Source organism: Pagrus pagrus (assembly GCF_965226575.1).
Source record: "Pagrus pagrus genome assembly, chromosome: 15".
NCBI classification, from domain to species: domain Eukaryota; kingdom Metazoa; phylum Chordata; class Actinopteri; order Spariformes; family Sparidae; genus Pagrus; species Pagrus pagrus.
The window spans coordinates 21,393,787-21,419,536 of record NC_140199.1 but is presented as its reverse complement, the minus strand read 5'-3'; the positions used below and the strand labels follow the sequence as shown (position 1 = coordinate 21,419,536).

The 25,750-nt window shown below is 40.2% G+C and overlaps 1 protein-coding gene across 1 annotated transcript in view; it reads right to left on the bottom strand.

Moving 5' to 3' along the window:
- Positions 1-24,516, bottom strand: part of eys (eyes shut homolog) — a 181,584-nt gene extending 157,068 nt beyond the window's left edge. The window contains exons 1-6 of the mRNA XM_084376077.1: positions 24,149-24,516; positions 11,574-12,477; positions 10,921-11,037; positions 4,672-4,868; positions 3,704-3,831; positions 1,401-1,515 (exon numbers count right to left, since the gene is read on the bottom strand). Coding sequence (XP_084232203.1) covers positions 1,401-1,515; positions 3,704-3,831; positions 4,672-4,868; positions 10,921-11,037; positions 11,574-12,318 — 1,302 coding nt within the window. The 5' untranslated portion in view covers positions 12,319-12,477; positions 24,149-24,516. The remainder of the gene's footprint in view (positions 1-1,400; positions 1,516-3,703; positions 3,832-4,671; positions 4,869-10,920; positions 11,038-11,573; positions 12,478-24,148) is intronic.
- Between the last annotated feature and the right edge of the window lie 1,234 nt (positions 24,517-25,750).

The following is a 25,750-nucleotide window of genomic DNA, read 5'->3' as shown; positions in this document are numbered from 1 at the left end:
GAACCGACCCTTTTAAGCTAAAAACGAGCGCTTCAACCTCAACAAAGGACTTCTCTGTTTATCGAACAGTAAAATCATTTTCATATGACCTGTAGTTTTACTCTCTCTCTGCTAAGAACATCTTCATGAAATGATAGGGTTACTTTTACCGTAACAAACTACACAATGGCTTTTCATTCTCAAAGGAGCCCTTCATCAAAAACATAAATGAAAATAAAAACATAAAAACAAGAAATGGCCCATTTGCAGTGAGCAGAGCTTTTTGATTATGTCTGACCCCCACCGACACGGAGCGTCTAAAAGTGGATTTTTAGATGAAGAAACACTCTCAGTGGTCTAATGGAACAAGACTGATGGAGAATAATTAGGAGCTATGGGGCATTACGGAGCAGTCTCAGGTGTTGTAAAAATACAGACGTTTGAGGACACTGAGCAATAGAGAGGCAAATTAGACCAGAACCTGTCTGTCTGATCAATGTGTCCACATACTCACAATGATTAATGGGTTGGAATTGGATTACTGTTGTCTGTAGAAATCTTCTAGCAGTGACGGTCCTGTTATTCTCTTTATTTTTTTCACTTTTCTTAAGTATCGAACTGTGGAGTAGTAGCCTAATTTATTTTGAAAACCAGCTGCGTGTAATAGACCACATCTATCTATTTGCACCCTGATGGGTACATTTTTATTGACTGAAGCATCATTAGAAGAAATCCCTTTATGTATCTTTTGGAAAATATCACATGTTGAAATGTAAATACAATAGGGACATAAATGAGGTGGCGCAAAAACTGTGAGTAGGTACTAAGGAGCGAGCAAGGAATGACTCAGGAACGACTTGATTGTTAATGAATCATCAATAAGTAATTCCTGAATAACTGTGATTCGAGGACTAGTAGATGACAGACTGAGGTTTACTATATTAATGAATCTTTAGGTTATGATTAGTTCACAAATATCTGAATTGATATACTGACCACTGTCTTCATGAGCTGTTCCTGACTAACTATGAGCTGACCAGCGTGAATTAATGACAACTCATTAAATACTAAATATGTAATCATTACTTACTCTTTTTGTGTAACTTCAAGTATAGTGAAACACAATGCTGAGTAGTTACCAAGGAAACTTGAGTAACTATATTGATTAATTAATGAATAAGTAATTAAGAAATGGTGCCTGTTGTCTAGTAACTCGTGAACCTTATTGTGAAGTGTTACCATAAATTATGCAACTAAGTTCAGCCATTGCAAAAAAGATGCATGTAGTTACTGTAGGTATTGTAGCTCTGCCTGTGATGTGTTCCCTTCTTGTTAATGCTGTAATCACAGGTGCAGGTGCATGAGTCATATTTTGTGGGCTTAGGAGTATATCATTAAGATGGAAACATTGAATTACTTACCTGATATCCGCCAATTATGTTGAAGCACAATCCCTCATTGAGGCAGCTGATATTGAGCAGCCTGCAGTAGTCAATTACTTCTTCACAATTCTTCCCGGAAAACCCTCTCAGACATCTGTTAAGAGGAGGTCAGTGTCATCAAAATCAATTCACCCTGAGCCTTAAGCACTAACAAGCCATATTTTTTTTTCTTTTACAAGACGCACAGGGTTATAACTTTGTTTCTACATGGCCTGTTTGTGATACAGACGTGGTGAGATAGTGTGTGCTAATTATTTTTCCCTTTTTCTTTTCTTTTTTTTTTTTGTCGAATGGATGCAGTTCAGGTCAGGACTAATTAAAATCTGTTATAAAACACTGTTAATGCTTCCCTACAAGTGTCAAAATCACACATTTATTTCACTGACTGTACTTTCTAATTTAGCAAAGACACATTTTGTTTGATTAACTTCTCTCATATTTTCATTTGGTGTATTTTTGATTTTGATTCAATTAAAATTTCTTAAGAGTAGAAGGGCTGTCATAATGAGAAAAACAAAAAATCAGCAACATGCAAGGATTGTATGTCCATTATCAATTAAAAAGACATTCCAGTTTTTCACATTTATAACATGGAATCTTGCAGCCAAGAAGGCAATCACGGTGTTGAGTACCAGTGTTGTAAAAAGTATCCAAAAGTCATATTTGAGTCAAATTAAAAGATATCATGTTATGGGTTAACCCTAACCCATACAAATAGTACTTGAGTAAAAGTCTAAAAGTATTTGTATCAAAAGTACAAGTAGGAAGTAAAAGCAAAATATCTTTTTTTCTTTCTTTTTTTTTTTTTTATCTGATTAAGCATATTAAATAAATGACAAAAGTGCAATATTTTCCTCCAAAATGTAACGGAGAAGACACGTTCTTAAAAACATTGCTCTGCTGATTAATCACTAATTAATCAGCACTAATAGGTCTTGTGTTCTGGCACTGCACTGTATAATAACGTTGTCAGTTAAAGTGGAGACCTCAAGAGCTGAGTCTAATAAATATTTCCATTCTCATCAAACCAGCAGACCTGAAAACACATTTATACAAATCCCAACAGTGAGACAACAAAAAACACTTCCATCTCGTCTGTAACAAAGGTGTTTCACATGGGTGTTTGGTTAACAAAACATTAGACAGACATATTTCAGAAAGTACCAGAGAGCGCAGCGCGAGGTGTTTCAAGGTATTTCCACGACTCTTCAGTTTGGATACAGGTTCAGATAAGGTAAAAGACCGGGTGTAGAAGCACTAACAGGAGTTTTTGTCTGTGTTAAAAACAGGTTTCAGTGTGATAATAAGTACCTAGAGAGAATCAAAGGCAAACTGTGATCCGCTGGAAGCCTGTATCCTCCAAGAAGCTTTGTGCAGCAAACTGTTCTAACTTTAAATGGCAAGTCAGGTTTCGAGCAGAGCCGAAACGATGCAGGGTGGTTAACAATGCTCTGTGAAAAACAACTGTCTTTGTGGTGGCATTATATTTTGCCTTACACTTTTTGTGTCAAAAACCCATGAAAAGACCTAAACTAACAATGTGTTAGGCTGTCTCTCAATACTTTTGGATGACAGTGGATAGGCAGCTACATCCAGGCAGTAACTAGTACCGACATGACTGATCTCGACCTAAACCCAGACGTAATCCTTCATTTTTTTGCAGGTATCAATGCTCTACTGTATGGTTAATAGTTTGTTTTGGGTTTTTTTTGCCTTTTCATGGCTAACAGGATGAGAGAGAGGGGCGATGACATGCAGAAAGGGGCCACAGATTTTTTTAATATCACTTGAACGGGTGTGAAAAGTGCATTTTAGTTGGGGACTATTTTCAGCTGTGGATGAATACACATTTGGTGTGAAGCTCAGCATTTACAGGTCCAGTGTAAGCCACGGTGGCTCAGTGATGTTTTTAATTGTCGTTTTGTTGTTCTTGTTGTTTTTAGTATTTTCTGGACAATAATAGAGTCTATGACACAGAGGAAGAAGCTACAATAGGATCAGTTCATTGTTGCTTTTGGTCTTTTGCATGGGATTTGTTGACAATAAGAGGAATACAGAATATCACCAGCCAACAATAGGGGCTTTAGTTCTGCCAGAAAGGTATTTATTAGTCTTAGAGTGTTTAAGTAAAATATAAACCCTAATCACATTAAATGGATGGAAAACCAAAAAAAGAGACGCATTTTCATTCCCTCAGTGGGAGGCACATTCACAAGACATTCCAATCATCTAGCAAAGCGACTGCAAGAGTGGCCTCTATTAGCTGCCTGTATGCGTTTCACCTGCAGACATAATCATTTCCCCTGGACACACAGGTGGCATTGTTGAGACATGCTGATGGGCTGCACGGGTTCTGCTGCCTCCTGCATGCTGAGACCACATTACCATCTGCACAGACACATTCAGAGTCCTGCACAGAGAGGCAAAACAAACCAGGTCATCTGTCAGCTTGGGAAAACAGGGTTAGATAACACAAGGGTGCACGAGATCACCGACCGTAGGAACATTATCAATAACATAGCGATTCTGCTGCGGTGAAAAAACTGTGCCCCACTGACTCACATAATTATTTGTTACTGATCGCTCCAATCAAACATAATCAAATCTGAGTGGTAAATGATAGGTATTATATATGTTTTAATATGAGTTTTAGAAATCACGAGCAGCTATTACATGCTAATGGTCTTGTAAATCAAAGTTAAAGAGATGTGAATTTCAAATTAAGCTTCTGGAAAAATATCTATGTCAAGCTGCGGCGGTATCAGGCATTATTTTGAAAAATATCCCTTTTAGTTCGCTCCACTCTGGTATTCTTCGGTGGGCTGTGAAAATATGTAGCGCGCCTGGCAAACTGTAATGAACAAAAACAAAAGGTCAGAGAAAGACAATTAGACCATTACTGTATTTTCCTCTGGTGTATCCACAAGAACATTAGAAACACAACTCCCTTTGCAAAATGTTTGCCCACAATGGCATTTGCAGTGAAAGGTGGAAATTGCAGCAGGCGTCCAATTACAAAAAGCTTTTGATGAGAGCCATCTCAAACTGGCACTTAAGTATGCGCTGGGTCATTCAATCAAAATTCTAGAGGAAGCGAGTTCTCTTTCCCATAGCTCATCTTAAGGAAGAAATATTAATTGCTGCTGCAGCCTTCAGAATGAAGCCATTTGATCTCGTTTCTCATTTCAGTGTGCCATTTCTTGTTTGTGTCCCACTGAGATAAAACAAATAAGGCAAATTAAGTGCTCACGTGCTCCCCCGCGGTGCAAATTTGTTCCTCCTGACATGAATACAGCAAGCAATCAGAGTCAAATCGGAAGTCACAGGTGAGGCCCCCGAATCTTTCCGGACAATGACAAACAAATCCTTCGGGGCTCTCCTCACACACGCCGCCGTTTCTGCATGGGTTTGGATCACAGGGGGCTCTCCTCTTCTCACACGGTGGGCCTGCAAAACAGACAACGCAAAACTACCATTAGCAAAACTATTTAACCCCCGAGCGGTGAACATGGAAGCAACACGGGACGGTGATAAAAATAGCTTCAAAGCAGTCTGACCAAGTTTATGCCTGAAAACACTTGACTGACACGACTGAGAATCCATGGAGGAAGGGGCTGACTGACGTGTACGCAAATATTCTCATAATTAAATTAAAGGCTAACTGTACGTGGCATCAAATGTGTGTTGGCCTCCGATTGATGAACACTGCAGAGCAAACACCACCAACTGTAAAATAATTGAAACCACTGAGATGTTATCCAGCCCAAATAAATAATGTTGACGGTATATCAGGAAGTGGAAAAGACTAAATCATTTACAGTAGTTCTTGGGACTGTAGAGTTTTGTTGTGCCTCATGGAGTAACATCATTCATTTTTACCCACTTAGCTTCAGGGAAACCAACAATAAATTATTAGCTTGGTTCACCTAAAAATGTATGTTTTTCCCTTAAAGTTATATACAGAGTATTGACTCACTGCTCTTTTGTTTTGACTGCTCAGAAATGCCTCCATCTCAGGGCGTTTCATGCTGTGTGTGTGTCTGTGCGCGTGTGTGTATATTGTAGTCTGTGCAACATAGGAGGATTGGTCTGGTCGGTCTGCAGCATCCTGTGAAGTCGGGTCTTCGAGGTGCATTCGGTTCAGCACCACATTCAGGACTGTAAGTGTTTGATGGTCCTGTAAAAATTACCTCCATACTACTGTGTCTGCAATTAAACATAATGGTTTCTTCATATCTATGTGGGGGAAGACATGGTGACATTTTCAAAGGGAATACTTCTCTTGATGCGTGGTACATGTGCTGCATATACTTACATTTATGAAATATTTACATTTAGGGCATTTAGCAGACGCTTTTGTCCAAAGCGACTTACGGTAATTCATACATTCATGCACTGATAGTGGTGGCTGCCATGCAAAGTGCCGACCAGCACATCAGGAGCAGTTTCGGGTTCAGTATCTTGCCCAAGGACACTTTGACATGCAGACCAGGGGAATTGAACCAGCGACCTTCCGGTAACAAGACGCTAAAAATGGTTTATAAATACTGTGTATTCTATCTATAAACATGTTGTTGTTGTGATGATGTTATTATAGAGTGTTACTCCTTTTTATTTTCTTACTTGGATTCAGGGCAGCTTATTACTGCACCATCACTGTTGTATATTGCACTGTTCGTAATATTATAATATTTACTAATAACCTGAATCTATTTTAACTGATTTAATGTTTTTTGGGGATTGTGGTTCTAATACAGTTTGGCACCTTACTGCATGTTCTGGGTGCTAAAGAGTTGCCTTGGCATACAGATAAACTTGCTTTTAAACATATATCTGCGTGAGCATATACTGTAGTAGGTTGTATCGTGTCTGAAGATGTGCAACCTACGTTTTCCCCAAAGTAAGCGCTTTTATTTATAATTCATTCTTTAATGTATTATTAAATGTTTTTCTGCTCGACGCACAGAACCAAGAACAATTCATCTTGTTTTTTTCAGTTCAAAATGACTAAATGATGCAGCCTTTGTTTTGCTGTTTTCACCTTTATGGTCATTATTTCTATAATAACACTATAATCACATTTAAGTACTTTTGTAAAATACTATACTGTAATATGCAACAGTTCGGTATATATGTGCATCATTTTTTAAAATCAGGACTGAAAGAATTACGATAAAAGAGATCATACAAGAGTTCCCAACTTGGAAAGTCTGATATCCCAATCCTGCATAAGCGCTAAATAAAAAATAAGTCGACACCTCTGTACCAAATACAGTGAGAAAAGGAAAGTCGTCATTAAGATGTTTAAAATGATTTTCATGGAGGATTTTCATGGAACAAACTAAGCAGTCGGTGCTGCAGCCCGGTTCATAAGCACTTTCAGAGATAAACTCTGAACTAAGCTGCGGCCAGTGGTTTTTCTAAATACCGCAGTACCTCAACACTTTTCACCACCAGCAGCTTAACCAGAGGCAGGGTAATGCCACAGTAACATTGTATGCAAAGGATAAAATTAGACTGAATCCACTGGAGGTTCAAGGTGAAAAAAAAACTTGATGTTATTCCCCAGTGAGGGTTTTCATTTTTGTGTTCTTCACAAGGTGCCTACACATTTATCTTTCCAGCGACTCTTTCTTTGCATATTTTCTTTAATCCCCCTGCTGATACAAGTGCTCATGTCCCAGAGGCTCCTCATAGCCTCCTCTGTGGGCATCAATCTTACAGCGCACAACTTCAGGGCTTGCTTTCTCCTCAACTCATTTTCTACCAGAAATTGAGTTTCCGTAACTGGTCCACTACGAGTTGTGCCAATACAAACTACTATATTTTTAGGAAGGCTTCCATCCGTTGCATGCGTTTATGACACAGATAAAGATTGCAGCGCTCTCTCTGCACTCAAGACAGAATTTCCTAATACGTGACCATTTTAGTTCGGGTCATGCATGGTACAACACTACTATTTCTTGTTTTACGACCATTTGCATTCGTGCTGACATTTATGTCTGCCACAGATCTGCTCAACTCCAACACCCGTATCATTGCAGTGATTATGAACTGCAGCTGATCTAATACACATAAAGAAACAGCATTGTGTCAGTATCTAATTAAATTGTTCAACAAGGGTAATGACTGCATAGTCCAAATTAAACTTTAAAATTTTGATATTGCTACCAACAACATTGAGAAAACAATTAACACCTTATCACAAAATGGAAATGGCCCCATAAAGATGGTAATACTTTGCAACAAATACCCTAGAGGTAGCACAGAGGAGAGTCAAATCAAAAGAAAATCTCATTTGAAACGTCCCATGAGTTTGGCTCATTATTCTGTGCGCATAGACTTTGGCCTATGAGGGCAGCCAGCGCTGGAGCAGCCACTAACTTCCAGTTGATTAATGAGGCAACTGCAGCAGGGAGGTAGAGGAAGCACAAGCTCCACAGAACTCCCAGGAAGCTGATGCGACAGCAGGACACCATGACTATGCGAAAGCACCCAGTGGGGTCCACTTACTTGAGAGAGCAGCACAATTAAAACAAATTAGATGAAAGTAGCAAAGGCAGGGAATGCATGTAGCTCGCCAATTTGATTCTGATGTGAATTATATTAATTATACATTTAAAATAAGGCCAGGGCAGACAGTTTTACAGTGCCACCTGTATTCTGAAGTTTTACCACATGTCTTGTTGTATGGATATACAGTATATTCATCAGACAAGAAGATGAGACAGTGCTGACAATTCTTTGACATTCGTGTATGTTTTAGGCAGTCAAGTCTCACACTACAGTGTGGACTGTTTTAAGGAAGTAGTCATTTTTAGCCAAATCATGATCTTTTTCTAAACTTCTCCAAGTACTTTTGGTGCCTGTATTTTGAAAATGTACCCTGATGTTTCATGTTTGTTATTGCTAAGTTGACCATTCAATAACGAGGTGAAGTCCCTTTCCTTCAGGTGGAAAACCATGAAGGAGACCGACTTATGTCAGAAACAATATGTATGGTAGTGAATGGCGAGAGAGAAATTATGTCCGTCTATTTAAAAGATACATTTTCAACTTGAGAAAGTCGCAGTTTGTCATAAACTGAATAAAGTATAGAAAGACTACAAACCAAACAGTCGTCTTGCTCAACGCACACCAAAACCCATAACGGAAACCTTAGAGAACCGATCCTGCATATTAGCCTACAAAACCAGCGAAACAATGTAGTTCGCTGAGCAATTTCTAGAAAACTATATGGTATTTTACTATTTTTACAACAAACCACAACTTTTTTGACTTGCATAATGATCTTTTGAATTGACAAACGTGTAATTGATGGCACAATTCAAATGGGATCAAAAAGGTACTTGTCTCTCGTGATTTAACATCATACATATTTTTTCAAAAATAAGGCCTCTTGATGAGTCTGTGTTTTCATGGAAAGGCAACATAGTTTGCGTGATACCAGGTTGGTATTAGCAAACCAGACATTCAAAGGGGGAGGAGGAAAAAAAAAAAAAGCTCTGGCTTCTTATATGCAAGGAGTTGCTGAGCATCCATCATTCTGTACGTCTCCCATTCACTATTATGCATAAGAGGATCGAGGCTGAGCGCTATTGTTCCCATCTTGTATACTTCTCTTTTAAATGTTAAATAAGTTCAGAGTTCCTCCACTACACTCCCTGCACTGTACTTTCTTCTTTTACTGTATAGACTTAATCTGCTCTCACAAAACCTGATGCCAGACAGCACTGGAAGTAACCTTGAGACCACTTCTCCAAAATAATAAGCTGAAAGCATGGGCTGGACTCGAAAGGCAAAGCTATGACACTTCAAGAATGCTGCCAGGACAAATTGTGCTCCAAATAAAACAATGAATCAATGTGAAGAGCCACCTGGATTTTTTACTCCAGAAAGTTCATTGCAGGCTCGGATTTACAGCACACAGTGATATCCAGGGCAAGCGGAGAAGTATCCAGGTCTTGTAACCCATTTGTGTGTGATACCCATTAACCTAACTGTACGTTACTGGAGCAAATGAGACTCATTACCTAAATAATGGGGGAAGCTGTAATGTCTCATTAACAAGCTCACCAGATCTCGAGTGCCACCCAATGCTTGTACATGCGCCTCGAGTAACTTGTCTAAATTACACAGGAACACTATTTGGCTGCCATTGAAAAATATGTTACAATCGTGTCTCACTCACACTTATAAATTATTCATGAGGAGAGATATTAGCATACTTTAGAATTGACTTGGCTAAAGTGGATATTGTAAGCCTGACAGACCACCAAAACCATGAGCATGAAACACACTGATTCATTCAGAGTATAGTCAAATGTTAGAAAGAATAGAAATCTAATGTTGAACACTAACATAAATGATATATTGTATGTCTTTTCTTTAGACCAGGGTACATTAAATTATGAAACATTAACAAAACTGATTTTGTTTTGTATATTTAAAGGGTAACTCCACCAATTTTACACATTAAAGTGTGTTTACAGGTCTTGGAGAGTACTACTGCATATGTGAAAACAGTAGTATAAAACCTTTTGTGCCTCCTAAGGAAGCTGCATGTAATCTGATAAATTGCCCCCAATGATGTCACACAGTGGCTAAGGTGCACTGTGGGTAATGTAGGCACCCGGTGTTGAAAAGCAGTCCACTGGTATAATATTGCAATCCTATAGCACTGTCTTTATGGACATTTTAAAAACAAATGATCTTTTTTATACCATTCATTCTTCTCCCTTTTCAAAACCTGGTGCCTACATTTCCCACAATGCAACTTATCTACTGAGTAACATCAGTGGAGGCAGCTGAACAGATTACATGCAGCTTCCTCTGGAGCCACAAGAGGTTTTATACTCTTTTTCACATATTCAGTATTACTAACCGAGACCTGTAAATACACTTTAATGTATAAAGTTGCCCTTTAAGCCATGCCATTCTTTTTTTTCTAGCAGACCCACAGAAGTTGGCCAGTATCAAAGTTGGGATTTAATAAGCTCAGCAGAAACAATACACAATAAATCCTGTTTTAATTGATTGCTGTAAACCTTCGTTTTATCAACCGCGACACGCTCAGTTAGCCAGCAGTTTATCCCTGACTCTTTTACAGCCGCATGTCACTGGTCGTAACATGAGGTATTTGATTTGAAGTGGCCTGCTTCGTATATTACGATGACAAATATAACACCAAATGGGCTCAGGTTTAAAGCCCACAAGGAAACGCTGATCTTTAAAAGATATATGGCTTTTGTAGTTTTCCGCTTTGACCTTTTCCAGAGATAGTTGCCCCTTCGAGGCAAATGACACGCTTGTGCATATGGAACTGGGAAGCAGCGACATCTTTCCCACTGCCTCTATGAAGAACTGTTTGCTTGTCTATGATTCGCCTGTCAGGGATAGACTCTGACAAATGAGATTCAAGATGATGTTTTCATTGTCATACTGTAGTGACAGATGACCCATCTTTCTTACATCAACCAGCTGAATGAGAGCTGCTTACCAGAGAATCCTGTGTCACAGATGCATTTGAAGGAGGCAGGCGACACTTGAACGCATGTCCCATTTTCACATATTCTGTCACAGTTTTCCTTCCCGATGACTTCGGAGCAGTTAACCCCTAAAACAGACGGCAAATCAGTGAACTACACAGACCAGCACAAACAAAAGGCATTTATTTGAATTTCTACTTGGAAGAAATAAAACTGAGATCTTCCAGATAACACTGGAGAACAGACTACACGTCGGCTATAAAGGGATTAAGAAAGAAGTCATTTGGAATGCAAGCACTTTCAATATTAATTCTGTTTGCATTACACACGGAGTTAATGCTGAATAACATTAACTGGATGTGTCCAATAAATGTATAATTGAGAAGGCAGCTTGCATTAAAATTTTAACTAACTTTTATACTTTTATATTCGGCTGCTCTCAACTAATCAGAGAATGGAATTCTGTTAAATGCATCAATCAAAATACACAAGACGTGATTGGATTCTTCAGAGAGATAGCTCCTTCACGCTTACATAACTCACATCATCAAATGATATCTGATTCAAAGAAGCTTCATTGTACAACAGGGGTAAAAAAAAGAAAAGAAATCAATGAAGTGGAGCAATTTTTTTAACAAATGGGATCAGTGGGTTTTGTCCTTACCTGTAAAATGTGGAGGACACAGACATTTATATGTTCTGTGGTTCGGATCTGCCGATCCATTGCTCAAACACACTCCTTTGTTTTCACACGGGTTATCCAAACAAGCATCAGACTTTTCACAGAACCTCCCCGAGTAGTGGTGGTGGCATCGACAGTGGTATGCGCCTTCCCACAGGCCTGTTTGACAAACACCGTTCCCCGAACAAAGTCGCAGCAGAGGGGAGGCCTGACAAAGCTGCGCTCTAACAGACACATTGAGCCGTAAGCCAAGCTTGCACAGCTGCACGTCTCCCTCATGCAGAGCGATGAAGTAGTGATGACCTGGGATGAGCCACTTGGCCTCAACTGGCTCACTTTCCTTTATATTGTGAGGGAAAAGAAACTGATCTTTTATCTGTTCGTTCGTGGAACAGCTTTCAAAGTTCTCTCTTGACACATTGAGGAGTCTGATGCCATATGACTTTAGCGTTTCATCAGCAGACATCAGCAGTTTGTCTCCATGCTGCAGCTGAAGTGGACATATCTGTGGGAAGTTGAAAGGGTGCCCAGTTGAAATATCTCCCCCAGGAAAATCCCAACACTCAGAAATGCTGCTGCAGACGTTTCCTATGAGAGTCCAGTTCATTTGGATTGTGTGCTGTTTGACATGCCATTCAAGTGAAGCTTGTCTGTTGCAACCTGTTTGGCAGTGGATCGCGTGGACAGCCACATAGACGGCAATCAAGTGAAACAATGATGCACCCATGGCTCCACTCTCTTGCTACTTAATTTAAATCAATCTGGCACTTTTAAAATTGTGTCACCTGGATAATAGATGAGGCAAATGTGTTGTATCGTATCGTATCGTATCTTTCATGAGATGCTGCTCCATGTACTCCAAGAGGTCCACGTTAATACCAATAACCTGAAAAAAAAAGAAGATTGCCATTAAAATGTGCAAAGGTAGTTGCTGTCAGGGTGGGAAGCTCAAATTCTTGAATTATGTTATGCTGCTGTGTTGTCTTACATTGATATATGGCCCAATGTCTCTCTGGATTTTCACTATCCGTTGTTAGTTCAGCTGCTGATTGACCAGAAGGCAGTGAATTCATAACAGTTTGTCAGATTTCCTACATTTACACAACTTGAAACCTTGAAAACAGCATTAGGACTTGATTTGAGCTCCCCACACAGACCGCGCTGTCAGCGGAAAATTGCCGCCGTGTGAACATGGTCAATATTATCTTGTGTGTACGGCATTAAAACGTGATAGAAAACAGGACAACAGACGTGAAGACTGCACTGCTATCATGACCACTTTGTCTCCCTGTAACACGTGGACTAGTCTAGCGGAGCTGTCATAATCATATGCAGTGCTGCTGACCACCAAGTGTGTCACAGCAGCCTCTGCCTCCCTGAGGTTTCTACAGAGAGTGACAATGTCAGATAAAATATTCTCTCTCCCCTGCCGGTGCCTCAGTGTCTAGCAGTGAGATGAGTTAAAGCAGACAGCATTGTCTTTTTCCCTCAGGCCCTTTTCATACGTGTGCACGAGATAAAACAACAAAGTAGAGAAGCCTCCCTGCAAGAGAGAAACTCAGCTCCTTGATCAACTCGCGAGGGCTGATATGAATAACTGCATGGTGATAAGTAATAAATCGCTGAATATGGAACACCAATATCAATAGAAGGGGGAGCGATAGAGTGAATGAGATTGGAAGTATTGTCACGAGGGCCGTGTGTGCACCCGGAAGATCTCGTCGACATGAGATGAGGTTGACTATTGTGTTTCGCTGAACAAATTAGAAAACTGTCACCTGATTTCTGAGGGAAAAAAAATTCAATTCAAATAAAGGGGATGAAATGTAATTGGTTTGTGTGCTTAGTTTTTGCAGGATAGTAAACATTAGCAGCAGAAGAAGAAGAAATTGCACTAATAGTTTATCTATTTTAATACATATTTTATTTAAAGCCGCTTAACAATGAATCTAATTACTATGTCTAATGTCCATTGTGACAAACCTATACAGAGAACTGTCCCTTCAGCGTATTAAAGTTTCTATGTTGTTTTTATGGTTTCAACCTTAACTTTTTTGTTCACCATCAGCACTCCTAGCAGCATCATTTTGGCATTTTGGCAGACAGGCAGCTGTTTGCAGTGGAAAAGTTCCTACCAATCCCAAAGGAAACAGGAGGGACAACTGACAAATTGCTACAATCTGCTTGGCGAGGGCGACATTAACGACAAAGACCAGCAAAGGCCAGTGTGCCAGTTTTCAGTATCCTTGCTAGCTTGTTTTCTAGTACTGCAGAGGTTAATCTTTGAAGAACCACATGACACAACTGTACATGAACAGTGCGTTAGACTCATTCATTTTTGAGAAAATATAATTAAAACGTTGGTCACTCAATGCAAACATTATGCTAATGACATTAATACATTGTTATATTAGAAGACAATCGTCATTACTACATAATTACATAAGTAGGCCTACTCAGTAGTCATTTCTACATGATCACATTAGTACTTACTACACTGTTACATGAGTACTCAGTAGTCATTACTTCATTATCATTTGAGTAGGACTACTCAGTTGTCATTACTGCATTATTATGCAAGTTCTCAGTAGTCATTATTTCTCATTAACATAAGTATCCAGTAGGCTTTATAACATTATTACCTGAATACTACGTAGTCATTACTACGTTATCACATTAGTACACAGGTCGTTATTACATTATTACCCAAATACTCAGAAGACATTACTACATTATTAATGAGTACTCAGACGTCATTACATTATTAATGAGTAGTCAGATGTCATTACTACATTATTAATGAGTACTCAGACATCATTACTGCATTATTAATGAGTACTTTGTAGTCATTATTACCTGAACACTCAGTACTTGTTATTACATTATTAATGAGTACTCAGACGCCATTACTACATTATCAATGAGTACTCAGACGCCATTACTGCATTATTAATGAGTACTCAGATGCCATTACTACATTATTAATGAGTACTCAGTAGGGCATTACCAGAAAAGCCGATTTGTCGACGTCAGTGGCGCAAGTCGACGGCCCCTGAGAGTGGTCGACAAGTCGCGTTTTTTTTTTGTTTGTTTGTTTGTTTTTTGGGCAGTGAACAGTGACAACGAATTTGTCTTCACAATAAGAGCTTTACATTGCATCCCATTGGATTGTATAACTGGGTTCTTAGCGGGGGGCTTTTAATTTGAAAGCAGCGACCATTCGTAGCTTGCCGCTACACAACAAGCTGACAGCAGCTACTAGCTGTTTGGTTGTGTCCGCTAGCTGTCAGCTACAGAGACCGAGGAGATGCTAGCATCTCCCGGATCTCAGCGGCTTTCCAGTTGCTCATCTTGGCGTCCGCGGATGAAGTGACGGACTGATTGCTGTGATCAGCTGTTTCCTGATTTTAAAACTCTCCGGCTGTGGGCCAGACACACATCCCATGTATGGAGGTGTTCCTCCGCTGTGTCAATGTGATGACGTCATCAAACGACGTGTCGACTCGACTTCGACTTTATTGACGGATAAGTCGACTTGAAAAAGCTGAAGTCACTAATGCCCTAGTACTCAGACGCCATTACTACCTAAATACTCAGTACTCGTTATAACATTATTAATGAGTACTCAGACACCATTACTACATTATTAATGAGTACTCACACATCATTACAGCATTATTAACGAGTACTCAGACACCATTACTACATTATTAATGAGTACTCAGATGTCATTACTACATTATTAATGAATACTCAGTAGTCATTAATGAGTACTCAGATGTCATTACTGCATTATTAACGAGTACTCAGTAGTCATTAATGAGTACTCAGATGTCATTACTGCATTATTAATGAGTACTCATTAATAATGCAATGAGTACTCATTATTAATGAGTACTCATTATTAATGAGTATTATTAATGAGTACTCATTATTGAGTACTCATTAATAATGCAGTAATGACATCTGAGTACCAATTAACATTATTAATGAGCACTCAGGCGTCATTACTACATCATCACGTAAGTCCTCACTAGTGATTACTTCTTAATCACATTAGTCCTCAGTAGGCTTTACAACATTTTGACCTGATTTCTCAACAGTCATTACTACATTATTCATGAGTACTCAGACGTCACTACTGCATTATTAATGAGTACTTTGTAGTCATTATTACCTGAACACTCAGTACTTGTTATTACATTATTAATGAGTACTCAGAAACCATTACTATATTATTTATGAGTACTCACACATCATTACTGCATTATTGACGAGTACTCAGACACCATTATTACATTATTGAGTACTCAGATGCCGTTACTGCATTATTAATGAGTACTCAGACGCCATTACTACCTGAATACTCAGTACTCATTATTACATTATTAATGAGTACTCAGACACTATTACTATATTATTAATGAGTACTCACACATCATTACTGCATTATTAAAGAGTACTCAGACACCATTACTACATTATTGAGTACTCAGTCGTCATTACTACATTATTAATGAGTACTCAGAAGTCAATACTACATTATTAATGAGTACTCAGATGTCATTACTATATTATTAATGAATACTCAGTAGTCATTAATACATTATTAATGAGTACTCACACATCATTACTGCATTATAAATGAGTACTCAGACACCATTACTACATTATTATCCGAGTACTCAGAAGTCATTACTACATTACCATGTAAATTGTAACTAGTGATTACTTCTTTATCACATAAGTCTCAGTAGGCTTTACATTATTGTTACCCGAGTACTCATTACTACATTATTACATTACAGTACAGTACATACAGTACTCCAGAAATAGGTTGGACCAGGCCTGTTTTCAAACTGGCCCTTCATTTTGATCTCAACTACACACCTGTTAAACTTCTTGACAGCAGCCTGCATGGTTGTGACATTGTCATGCTGACCGAAGTCTGTCAACAGACAGACATAGAACACCTGTCAAAGTACACATAACTGCTTTTGTGGTAGTTCCCTCTACCACATTTCGACATGATGACTCACACACAGACCCACTAAGTGAAAACATTATCAGCCAACACCATCGTGGCTGATGAAAAAGCCAACCTCATTAATATGACCTTACAGCCTTCGGGAACACATGTATGAAAGTAATTTATATCCAACCTCATTTTGAAAACACACCAATGACCCCTGCAATATAGGTTAACACATACAGGTTAGATGAGGTTCCACATTCCTCTGCTTCTTTCATGTGCGAGTCTGTTGCCTAGCAAAAGGCGTCCAGCAGCTCTGTTCACTGCAGTCAGGAGAAATTACAGAACGTGAAGAGAAAGCAGTTCCATGCCCAGCAGTAAAGAGCCAGCAATGTTTGATTTTTTAAATAATGACCGATGCATCTTGAAAAAAAATTCCACATACGACTTATTCTCTTCTCACTGTGTGACTACCAACTACTTTTATTTGTAATGATCCATAATTAAAATAAGAAGATGGATACTTCCATTATCTTTGCTCATGCACAGCCATCCTCACCAAAACTCAAGAAGTAACCTATCTCAGACTGTACAGACAACATCAAAATAAAGTTACACAATGCATATGTTTACGTCTGTTTCTGTATGTTACAGCACAACCATAAGGAACGTACAGCCCTGTATACTGTATGGGTGGTACTGTAGTAGCAGTAGTGTTGACTTACATCAGTTGCCAGTAACAGTCATACAATTTTCAAGGTCATGCAAGGTCATTACTGGTACTGCAGATAGTCATTGGATTCTCATAGCAGCTGCCATAATTCAATAATATACTGCATAATAATACACATAATAACACAATGCACCTATTTTCACTTCATGTACCAACCATAACAAGACCTTGGTCACCATGGCAGTGTTCCTGTCTCACCATGATCTGTAATCCAAAGTTGGAGCAGAGAGACAGCTGGGATAGAAAGGCAGTCTTATATCACCACACGTGTGACAGCAAACTGGCAACGCCAACGAGCAGCATGAGCAATAGATCGATGCTGGAGGAAATACTGTGTCCTGGGGAAAAGAGAGGAAATTCTGCCATTTTTGTCCAATTTCCACAGGTGAGCAGCAGGGAGGCAAAAAGCATGCAAAGCCCTGTGAGTTACATTTTAGTCAATACATTTGATTGTAATACTGATTTTTTTTACTCTAAACTCTAATAAACTGCTGTGTATTTGTTTCAGTATAAATCCAACGTGAGAGATTAAGAGGCCGTTTCAACCCCACACAGTTTGCATGATGAATATAATTTAAACCCTAAATCACAGTCATCCTTCTTAATTATGCAGCGGTTCAAATTCATTAAATCTGAATTACATTCGATACTAATTCATACTATTACGGCAATCTATACTGTAGGTCTCCACTTAAATAAACAGACCAAAAGGTTTTCTGTGGATATCAAGACGCCTTAGAGGTATTGATCAGTCAGGATTAAACTGCAGGCCCCAAACAAGTGGTCCAAGTAATAAGGGCCACAGGGTCAGAAACAAGGTCATGTATGTGGGGGTCAACTAATTGTCTCTCAGAGCCTCCTGGTTTCATTATAGCTTGGTTCAAGCCGCATTTTAGGATGCCAACCACGCGGGTGTGCAGAGGGCAATGGATCAAGGGAGCCGGTGCAAATCCTCGCTTGACTGATGACCGAGAGAGACACAGAGAGGACACAACTAATTATCACATCACACCGGTAGGCCTGTAAATCACACGTTGTCCATCATACGACAAAAACACAGACTACAACTGCTGAAATGTTTGCTCCATTAATTGATTAGGTTATAGACAGGAAAGTAATCTGCTACGTTTTTGAGAAATGACTAATGTTTTATAGCAAAAATTAGTCTGTCAAATATTTGTTTCTCTTCTTAGTCTTTTTTCAAAGTAAACTGAATAACTTTCCATTTTCAAACATGTGATTAAAATACAGTATGTCATATGCAAGCGTGAAGGTAACCCAGTGGATTGTGGACTACCATTTTGAAGTCTTTAGTTCGGCATTCTGGCTGTTGCCATTTTGGTTTATTGGAACCAGAAGTGACAATATTTATATGAGATGGGGAGCACGTGCGTAGGCCATGAAAGTGACTTGTCAATCACAAGGCAATCATGCCCATCATGCATATGGGATCATAATAAACAAAATAAACATCATGTTGTCATGATGAAGACTTGAAACCATCAACTGAGACCATAAACTCATTAGGAAACTGTTTATAGAGGTAATAATTCAAGTGAAAAGTAGAGTCATTGTCTCATAAGCTTACATACAATCGGACTTCTATTTGAAACCAGTGGAGTTGCACCCTACTGGCTAGTTGAAAGAATGCAGATTTAAAGGCACACCTACGTTGGCTTAACCTTTCAGACCCAGAAGAACCTTCCATATTTTATATAGTCGATGAACATATGTCGACTTGGGTCCTGGGAAGTCGTAAAGGTTTAAACATGTTATACAGTAAAGAATTAATCGATTAATCTTCAGAATGATGGGCAGATAAATCAATAATTAGAATAATCATCTGTTGCGGCCCTGTAGGCTATTTTTCATGAAAAATAAGCACTAGATGAGCCATTCCACGTGACGAAGCTCACGGAAAAATACTTCTGGTCATAAACTAGGCCACATCTGAAAACATTTGCCAACTTGCCATCTAATGAGAAAAAATTACATTTCCTCCAATTTTCTGCACAAGTAGCAAACTTTGGCTCATTAAGCCGTCAGCGCGATGCACAGACGGTGATGAAGGTCCTGGCTAGTGAGTGAGGCACAACTGCTAGTAACAGTATAATGACACTCACGCAAGAATGAGGACGCACAGGTGTAAGTTGAAGCAAACATTGTTGAGATGAACAGCGCAAGCCTCCTTGTATATGGTAATTTCTCATTATGATTTCCTTGATTCAGAACTTCTCAGACCCAGACAGCTGCAGTGACTGAATGCTGCTGGTGTTTGCTATTGTGCTGTATTGTGAGCGCACTGTGCTTTTGTTTGCCTGCCCAGGGACTGGGGTTGACTTACTGAAGGATCATATTTGTATTGCATGTTAAGTAAAGTAGAATAGAAATATCAATTGAAGTTGTAAGCCTCATACACTGATGAAATCTGCTGCTTTTCTGCCATTACATATTCCTTAGGCACATCAACAAACAAAGAGCCCTTTACAAATCGCTTCACCTCAATGAAGCTGCTGAAATGATTAAATCAGAAGGCAAATCATCTCTCCGTGTGCTTCTCCGTGGTCTTTTTTTAATCTCACCAATATTTGGCAGAGCAGGAGTATCATTTGTCACCAGCATGCCAATTCAATCTAAAAAGCCTTTCTGTCTGAAAAATAAAACAATCCTTTGGAAAGTTATTTCACCTGAAAAACTCTCACTGCAAAGTAAACACGCAGGCTTTCAATCAACTGGCAGAGAACTCATTTCTCTGTCCATTCACTGTTTAACAGTCTGTTTCTGACAACACTGTAGTGATGGATTTGGTCGATGATGTCCCATTTCAGAGTAGGTTTGCGCCGAAGGAGGTCAACTGCCATCATCGTTACGCGTGTTGGACTGCAGAAGTGTTTCTAAACACATTTGCAAATCAGCGCCGAGACTTGTGATGAAGGACCAGAAACATAATCATTACTGGACCATGTGAAACGTAATAACTCTCGTATCCTGCAGCTAAACGTCAAAACTGTAAAAATCTCTTTTATTTTCTGACGCTCCATCACCAGCAGGACACCACTGAAACAGCGCTGAGCCTCTGATGTCACTGCGGAGCCACTGGAGGACTGATTAACCGAACACCAGCAGGCAGCTGGCCGCAGATGCTGCCGGACTGATCACTTGCGCTCCCTGAGTGGCTATCTGGATCACCGCTAATCAGTTATAACACTGATGAGCATCCGGGCCTCGAAAACCCTGGAAAACCAGCCCCCGCATCAATTTCCTTACTCTAAACGCAGTAATTGATGCCAATGGAAAAACCAATCTCGACTCAAATTTCATTTTGTGAACCGCTAACATTAATTTGGTGGGTAATTGAGAAGAAGAAAGTTAAACCATTTTGAATCATATCTCAGAACGGGAAGTTACAGTTACCATTCACCTACAACAATAAAGCTACATTTCCTGCTCCTTCTTTGTTCTCTATAACCCCGAGGAACACTTGAAAGAGCTGCAGCCATAATACCTCAAAGAAGGTATAAACATGGGTTAAATAAGGCCAGAGCCAGCAGCAGCACAGTTTCGCCAGCATGACTTCACCTCTATGAATTGCTAATTTTTGTTCGAGGCAATGCCTTCATCAGTCACCAGCCCCCCCCCACCCCTCTATAGTATGGTCCTGTTTATTTGGTGCTCCAGAGGAGAACCTCAATAAGGCACGGTTGTGCGTCTTTGTTTTGTTTGTGCCACTTGTGCCGTACTTGGGGGGATTGCTGTATATACTCCTTCAGCCTAAAGAGCCCTGCATACAGGAAAACACTGCAGGTCTATAGGCGGCATGGTCACAAAAATCATTATCCAGAGGCAGGTCAGTATGTATTACTTCTGCAGAACAGGTTGCTTTATGATTTTCTCAATTTAGCGCACAGGTCGATGTAATAATGAAAAGTTTTGTTTAATGATTTTGTTAACAGGTGTAAGTGTTGCTGGAGTTGTAATAGTTCAGCTCTCTTCAATCAGGCAAACACAACTCCACTGAACCCCCCTGGTCTCCTGGAAAGCTCTAGTGCACTTATAAGAAAAATAATCAGCCCCTCTTTTGTAAAGATTTTTTTTTTTATCGCTCTAGTAGGAACAGACGCCAAACACAAATGGAGCAACACAAAAGCAAACCAACACAAGGCTTGCACCTGCTGAATGTTATTTTAGATATGCATAAAAAGTGTCTATAGAAAATATAACAAAATGTCATTAAGATTTACACCTGGGTATATTTCACAGCTTCTTATGGTTTAAAAAGTGATTTAAAGACGGTTGTATGGTTCAAAGGGATAACATATACGGCAATCCAGCATGTAAGGGTACAATATGTCTCAGTAAATGGTTTAAGTCATGGAATAAAAATAAATTAGGTGAAGTATCTCTTGTGACAGCCTTTCCCAAAAAGGTTAAGCGTATGTTTGTTTTTGTATGGTGGAGGTTTGGCCGTCAACCAAGAAACAAGTGATTCATTTTTAGTGCAGATCCAGTTCCACATGTGGATCCAATCCATTCTTTTTAAGCATTAAACACTGCGGCTCTTTGCCTTTGTAAATTATTTTCATAACTGCTGCACTGACTGGAGATATTTGCTCTGTGTGCTTTCTTGTTTCACCTTCTGATTTTCATTCGCTGAATATAAATGCTTCGAATTATACCACTGCTCTCTGCTGTGGAAATGCAGAAGACAAATAGGTCATGTCTCTCTGGTCTCACTGTTGAGCCCTATTAGCATCATAGATCGTGTAATATGAATATACACTGGATGATTTTGATCACCTTTGGCAGGACGGGAGGAGGCAGCCTCATTCACTCAGGCCCGTATATGCACCTCATCACCTGTCTACAAAGTGATTCAGTAGCAGTGTTTACATGCAACAATTTACATGTAATTAGATTACATAATAAATGTATCTATAATCTGTCAATTACTGAGAAAAAATATGTAAATAAACTGGCAATAGAGGACTTCTTTGCTTCGACTTGTTATTACAGATTGCACAGTGCAATAGCCATAGAAAAATCCATCATGTATAGAGGGACTCCCAGTAAGACTCGCTTTCACAATGCTATTAGGTAGGCAACCGAACCAGGAAGAGGCGATGTTTTCTGTGGTCGCTATCCACAGCCAACAGTGGAACAACTGCGGAAAATGAAAGAAAACGAAGGTGGGGAGGGGGAGTGAGAAACCGAGGTAAAACAACAGTGTACAGGTGGGAATCCACATGATGGAGAGCGATCCAGTGATGTGATGTGCCCAAGTCTGTCCCCCTGCTTGTATGCATTTCCCCTTTACCACTGGGACTCGAGACGGATCAAAACCAACATCCTTTCTACTAGATCAGTAAGTAACAAAACGATCCCTCTCATTAATACAACTGGGTGTTTGACTCAAATCTTGCTTTCAAAGCTTTCTTTGCAACAGCATCAGTTGTACACCAGAGAAACACTAGGAGCTCCTCTCTCCCACAGAGATCACTGCTCCTGAAGTGCCTGAAACGCCTCGTCAGTAGTCCCACCTTTAATTATGTGACTACGTGACATCGCACTACTTCCTGCCTATAATCACAGTAGAAGTGAAGCGAAGTGAATGCCGACCGGAGACACGATGAGCGGTGCCGGCTCAGGTGTGTGTGAGCTGACCAATCAGAGCAGACTGGGTATTTGGGAGGAGGGCGTTAAAGAGACAGGGGCTAAAACAGAGGGGAAATATAGCACTGCAGCATCGGACAATATGAGAAAACTGATTTTACCTATTCTAGTAGTAACCCAAAATAAAGTTATGAACCTGAAAATGAGCATGAAAGGACTTTAAGTTACAGTTAACCATCATAATGTTGATGATTATGAAGGGGTTACATCCATCATCCATCCACTATCTTCGTTAAAAAGAAACCATTAACTGTTGCTTGCATCTCTTTGTTGAGAAGGAATGCCTTCTATATTTCTGCACCATGCGGGTCATAAGAGCCGTTGCAAATTGAGTGCAACGCCCTCCATGAAGCGTATGGCTCACAAGGAGCCGGATATGTGTCGACGGGCTCCATCCACGGGGACAGTGAGCACTCCAATTTTCAGCGCCGTTTCTTTATGGCCTCTTGATTGACATTTACGTGATCAAGACCTGATTCAGCTCTATATTCTTGTCCGGGATGCTACATATTTATGACTTATCGAGCTTTATCGTCTGGTTTAAAACATTTGTTTGACAGATAAGAGGGGAGAGGGATCCCTCCTCTGTGGCTCTTCCTCAGGTTTCTTCTTCTTCATTCACTGTACAGTTTGTATAGCCCACTGAGCCAATGCGATTGTGATTTATAAATAAAACTGATTTGGAGATAATAAAAAAACACTCAAATGTAATAAGTTGCATTACTTTGATGTAGAACATATATTCAGGGTAACTAGTTATGTGTTCAGCAGTGAGGTTATGGTGACTTGATGCCATCTGTGTGCACCTGTGTCAGTACAAACCAGCAGCAGCCTGCATGATCTGAACGGTGTGAGCAGGTGAGTCTGTATCACAGTCTGAGAGAGTCCACCTGCTCTCTCGGGCCTGTCTCACAGTGTGGCTGAAACTGACAGAGACGGGCCGCTCCGCTGCTTTTCACACGTTTAAAAGCTTGAAGCAGGCCCGCAGCCAGAGGGTGTGCGCCGAACAGCAGCTTAGCATTCAAGTCCCTCTGCCCCCATTCTGCAGACGCGAGGCCCGGGATTTACTACGGCCCGGTAATCTGACTATAGGAGGGCGCACACATGGACCATCTGCCGCCGCGCTGACTGATATCACCCTGCGAGCTTTACGTCGTGTGCGCCGGTAAGATGCATGCTCACCATCAAGTTGAGGAGGTGGTCCGCCCCGGCACGGTGACTTGTGACATCATTCTTCTGGAGAGTTTCCTCATTCAGAGCGGAGATGTGTCACTCTCTCCAGGGAACATGACAGTCTGAGCGGCCGCAGGAGGAGACGTGTTGCCGAGGAAGCGTGATCAGACGCCGGGGGATGAAGGCGTGCCCGCCTGCACAGGAGATGGCCCTCCGGGGCAGGGCAGGGCGGGGACACAGCCCGCCTGATTGATTATTTAATTAGGCTTAACTAAATATTCATTAGCCAAGCCGAGTCATTATCTTGTGTAAACAACTGGAGCTCTCTGAGTGAATGAAAATGATTTTATGTGGTACCTGTGGGGTTGGAAAAGAAATTAAAAACAACACTGACTGGATTGTCTAATAAATATAATTGGACCATGGCAGATCTGGATTAGAAACCACATTTAATAAAAACTAAGACCCAAAAACTATTAAACCCATTCACTCAGTGAATTGATGGCTATTTCATGCATTACCTAGCAAATAAATACACGTTGCTGTAATACCTTGCCACGCATGAGCTCTCTCAACTGCTGGGGCTCATAATTAGAAGAGGATTCACCAATACAGCCGCTTTGAAACTACAGTACTGGAGGACACCGGCATCAAATGTTGCACTGGATTCAAGGAATCCATGATTTTTTTGCTTTCTCAAGAGTGTTAGATGAGAAGTTTGGTACCACACACATGCCTGCAGCTAAGTAGGAAGCTAAAGCCAGCGGCTTATCTTAGCTTAGCATAAAGAATGGAAGCAGGGGGAAACAGCTAGCCTGCACAGCTCGTGCCCATTCAAGCTGGTGGGGCCTTTAATATCTGCAAGGCAGGGCCTTTCTGTGCATAGTTTGCATGTTCTCCCCGTGCCTGCGCGGGGTCTCTCCAGGTACTCTGGCTTCCTCCCACAATCCAAAGACATGCAAAAAATTAGGTTAATCAGTTTCTCTAAATTGTCCGTAGGTGTGATTGTGAGCGTGAATGGTTGTTTGTCTCTATATGTCAGCCCTGTGATGAACTGAACTGTACCCCACCGTCACCCAACATCAGCTGTGATAGGCTCCAGCCCCTCCGTGACCCTGAAAAGGATAAGATCAATCAAATGATGATGGATGTTTTATAATATGAAGTTTGTTGGTGAGTACCAGCTAAAGTTAACCATCCCTCAGTGTGGTTGTTCAACACTCTGGCTGGCTCGCTGGTTGTGAAAATAAAGGACCCAGGAAGTGAACTTGGAGAGAGTTAAGGGTTCATTACGGGGGCCTGTAGACCGGTCGGATCCGAAATAATATATGTTGCTGCTGCACAGACTGAGCTTTGATTTGAAATATGTGATATGTCAGCAGCATGTCTGTGGCACACTCAGACTGCTTCCTTTGCATTGTGTTTGAAAATAAAGTTGTAGCCGCGTTGACACATTCCTTTCATCTGTGGCTTCACTATCTCTCTTATCTATATCAAATGTCATTGTGAACACAGTCATTTCATGTGAATTCATATCCCTGAAAAGTTTTGGGTAAAGCAGTCAAGTTTTAGCTTTTTGCCTAGAAAAGTGGCAGTAGTGTAGAGGCTAGT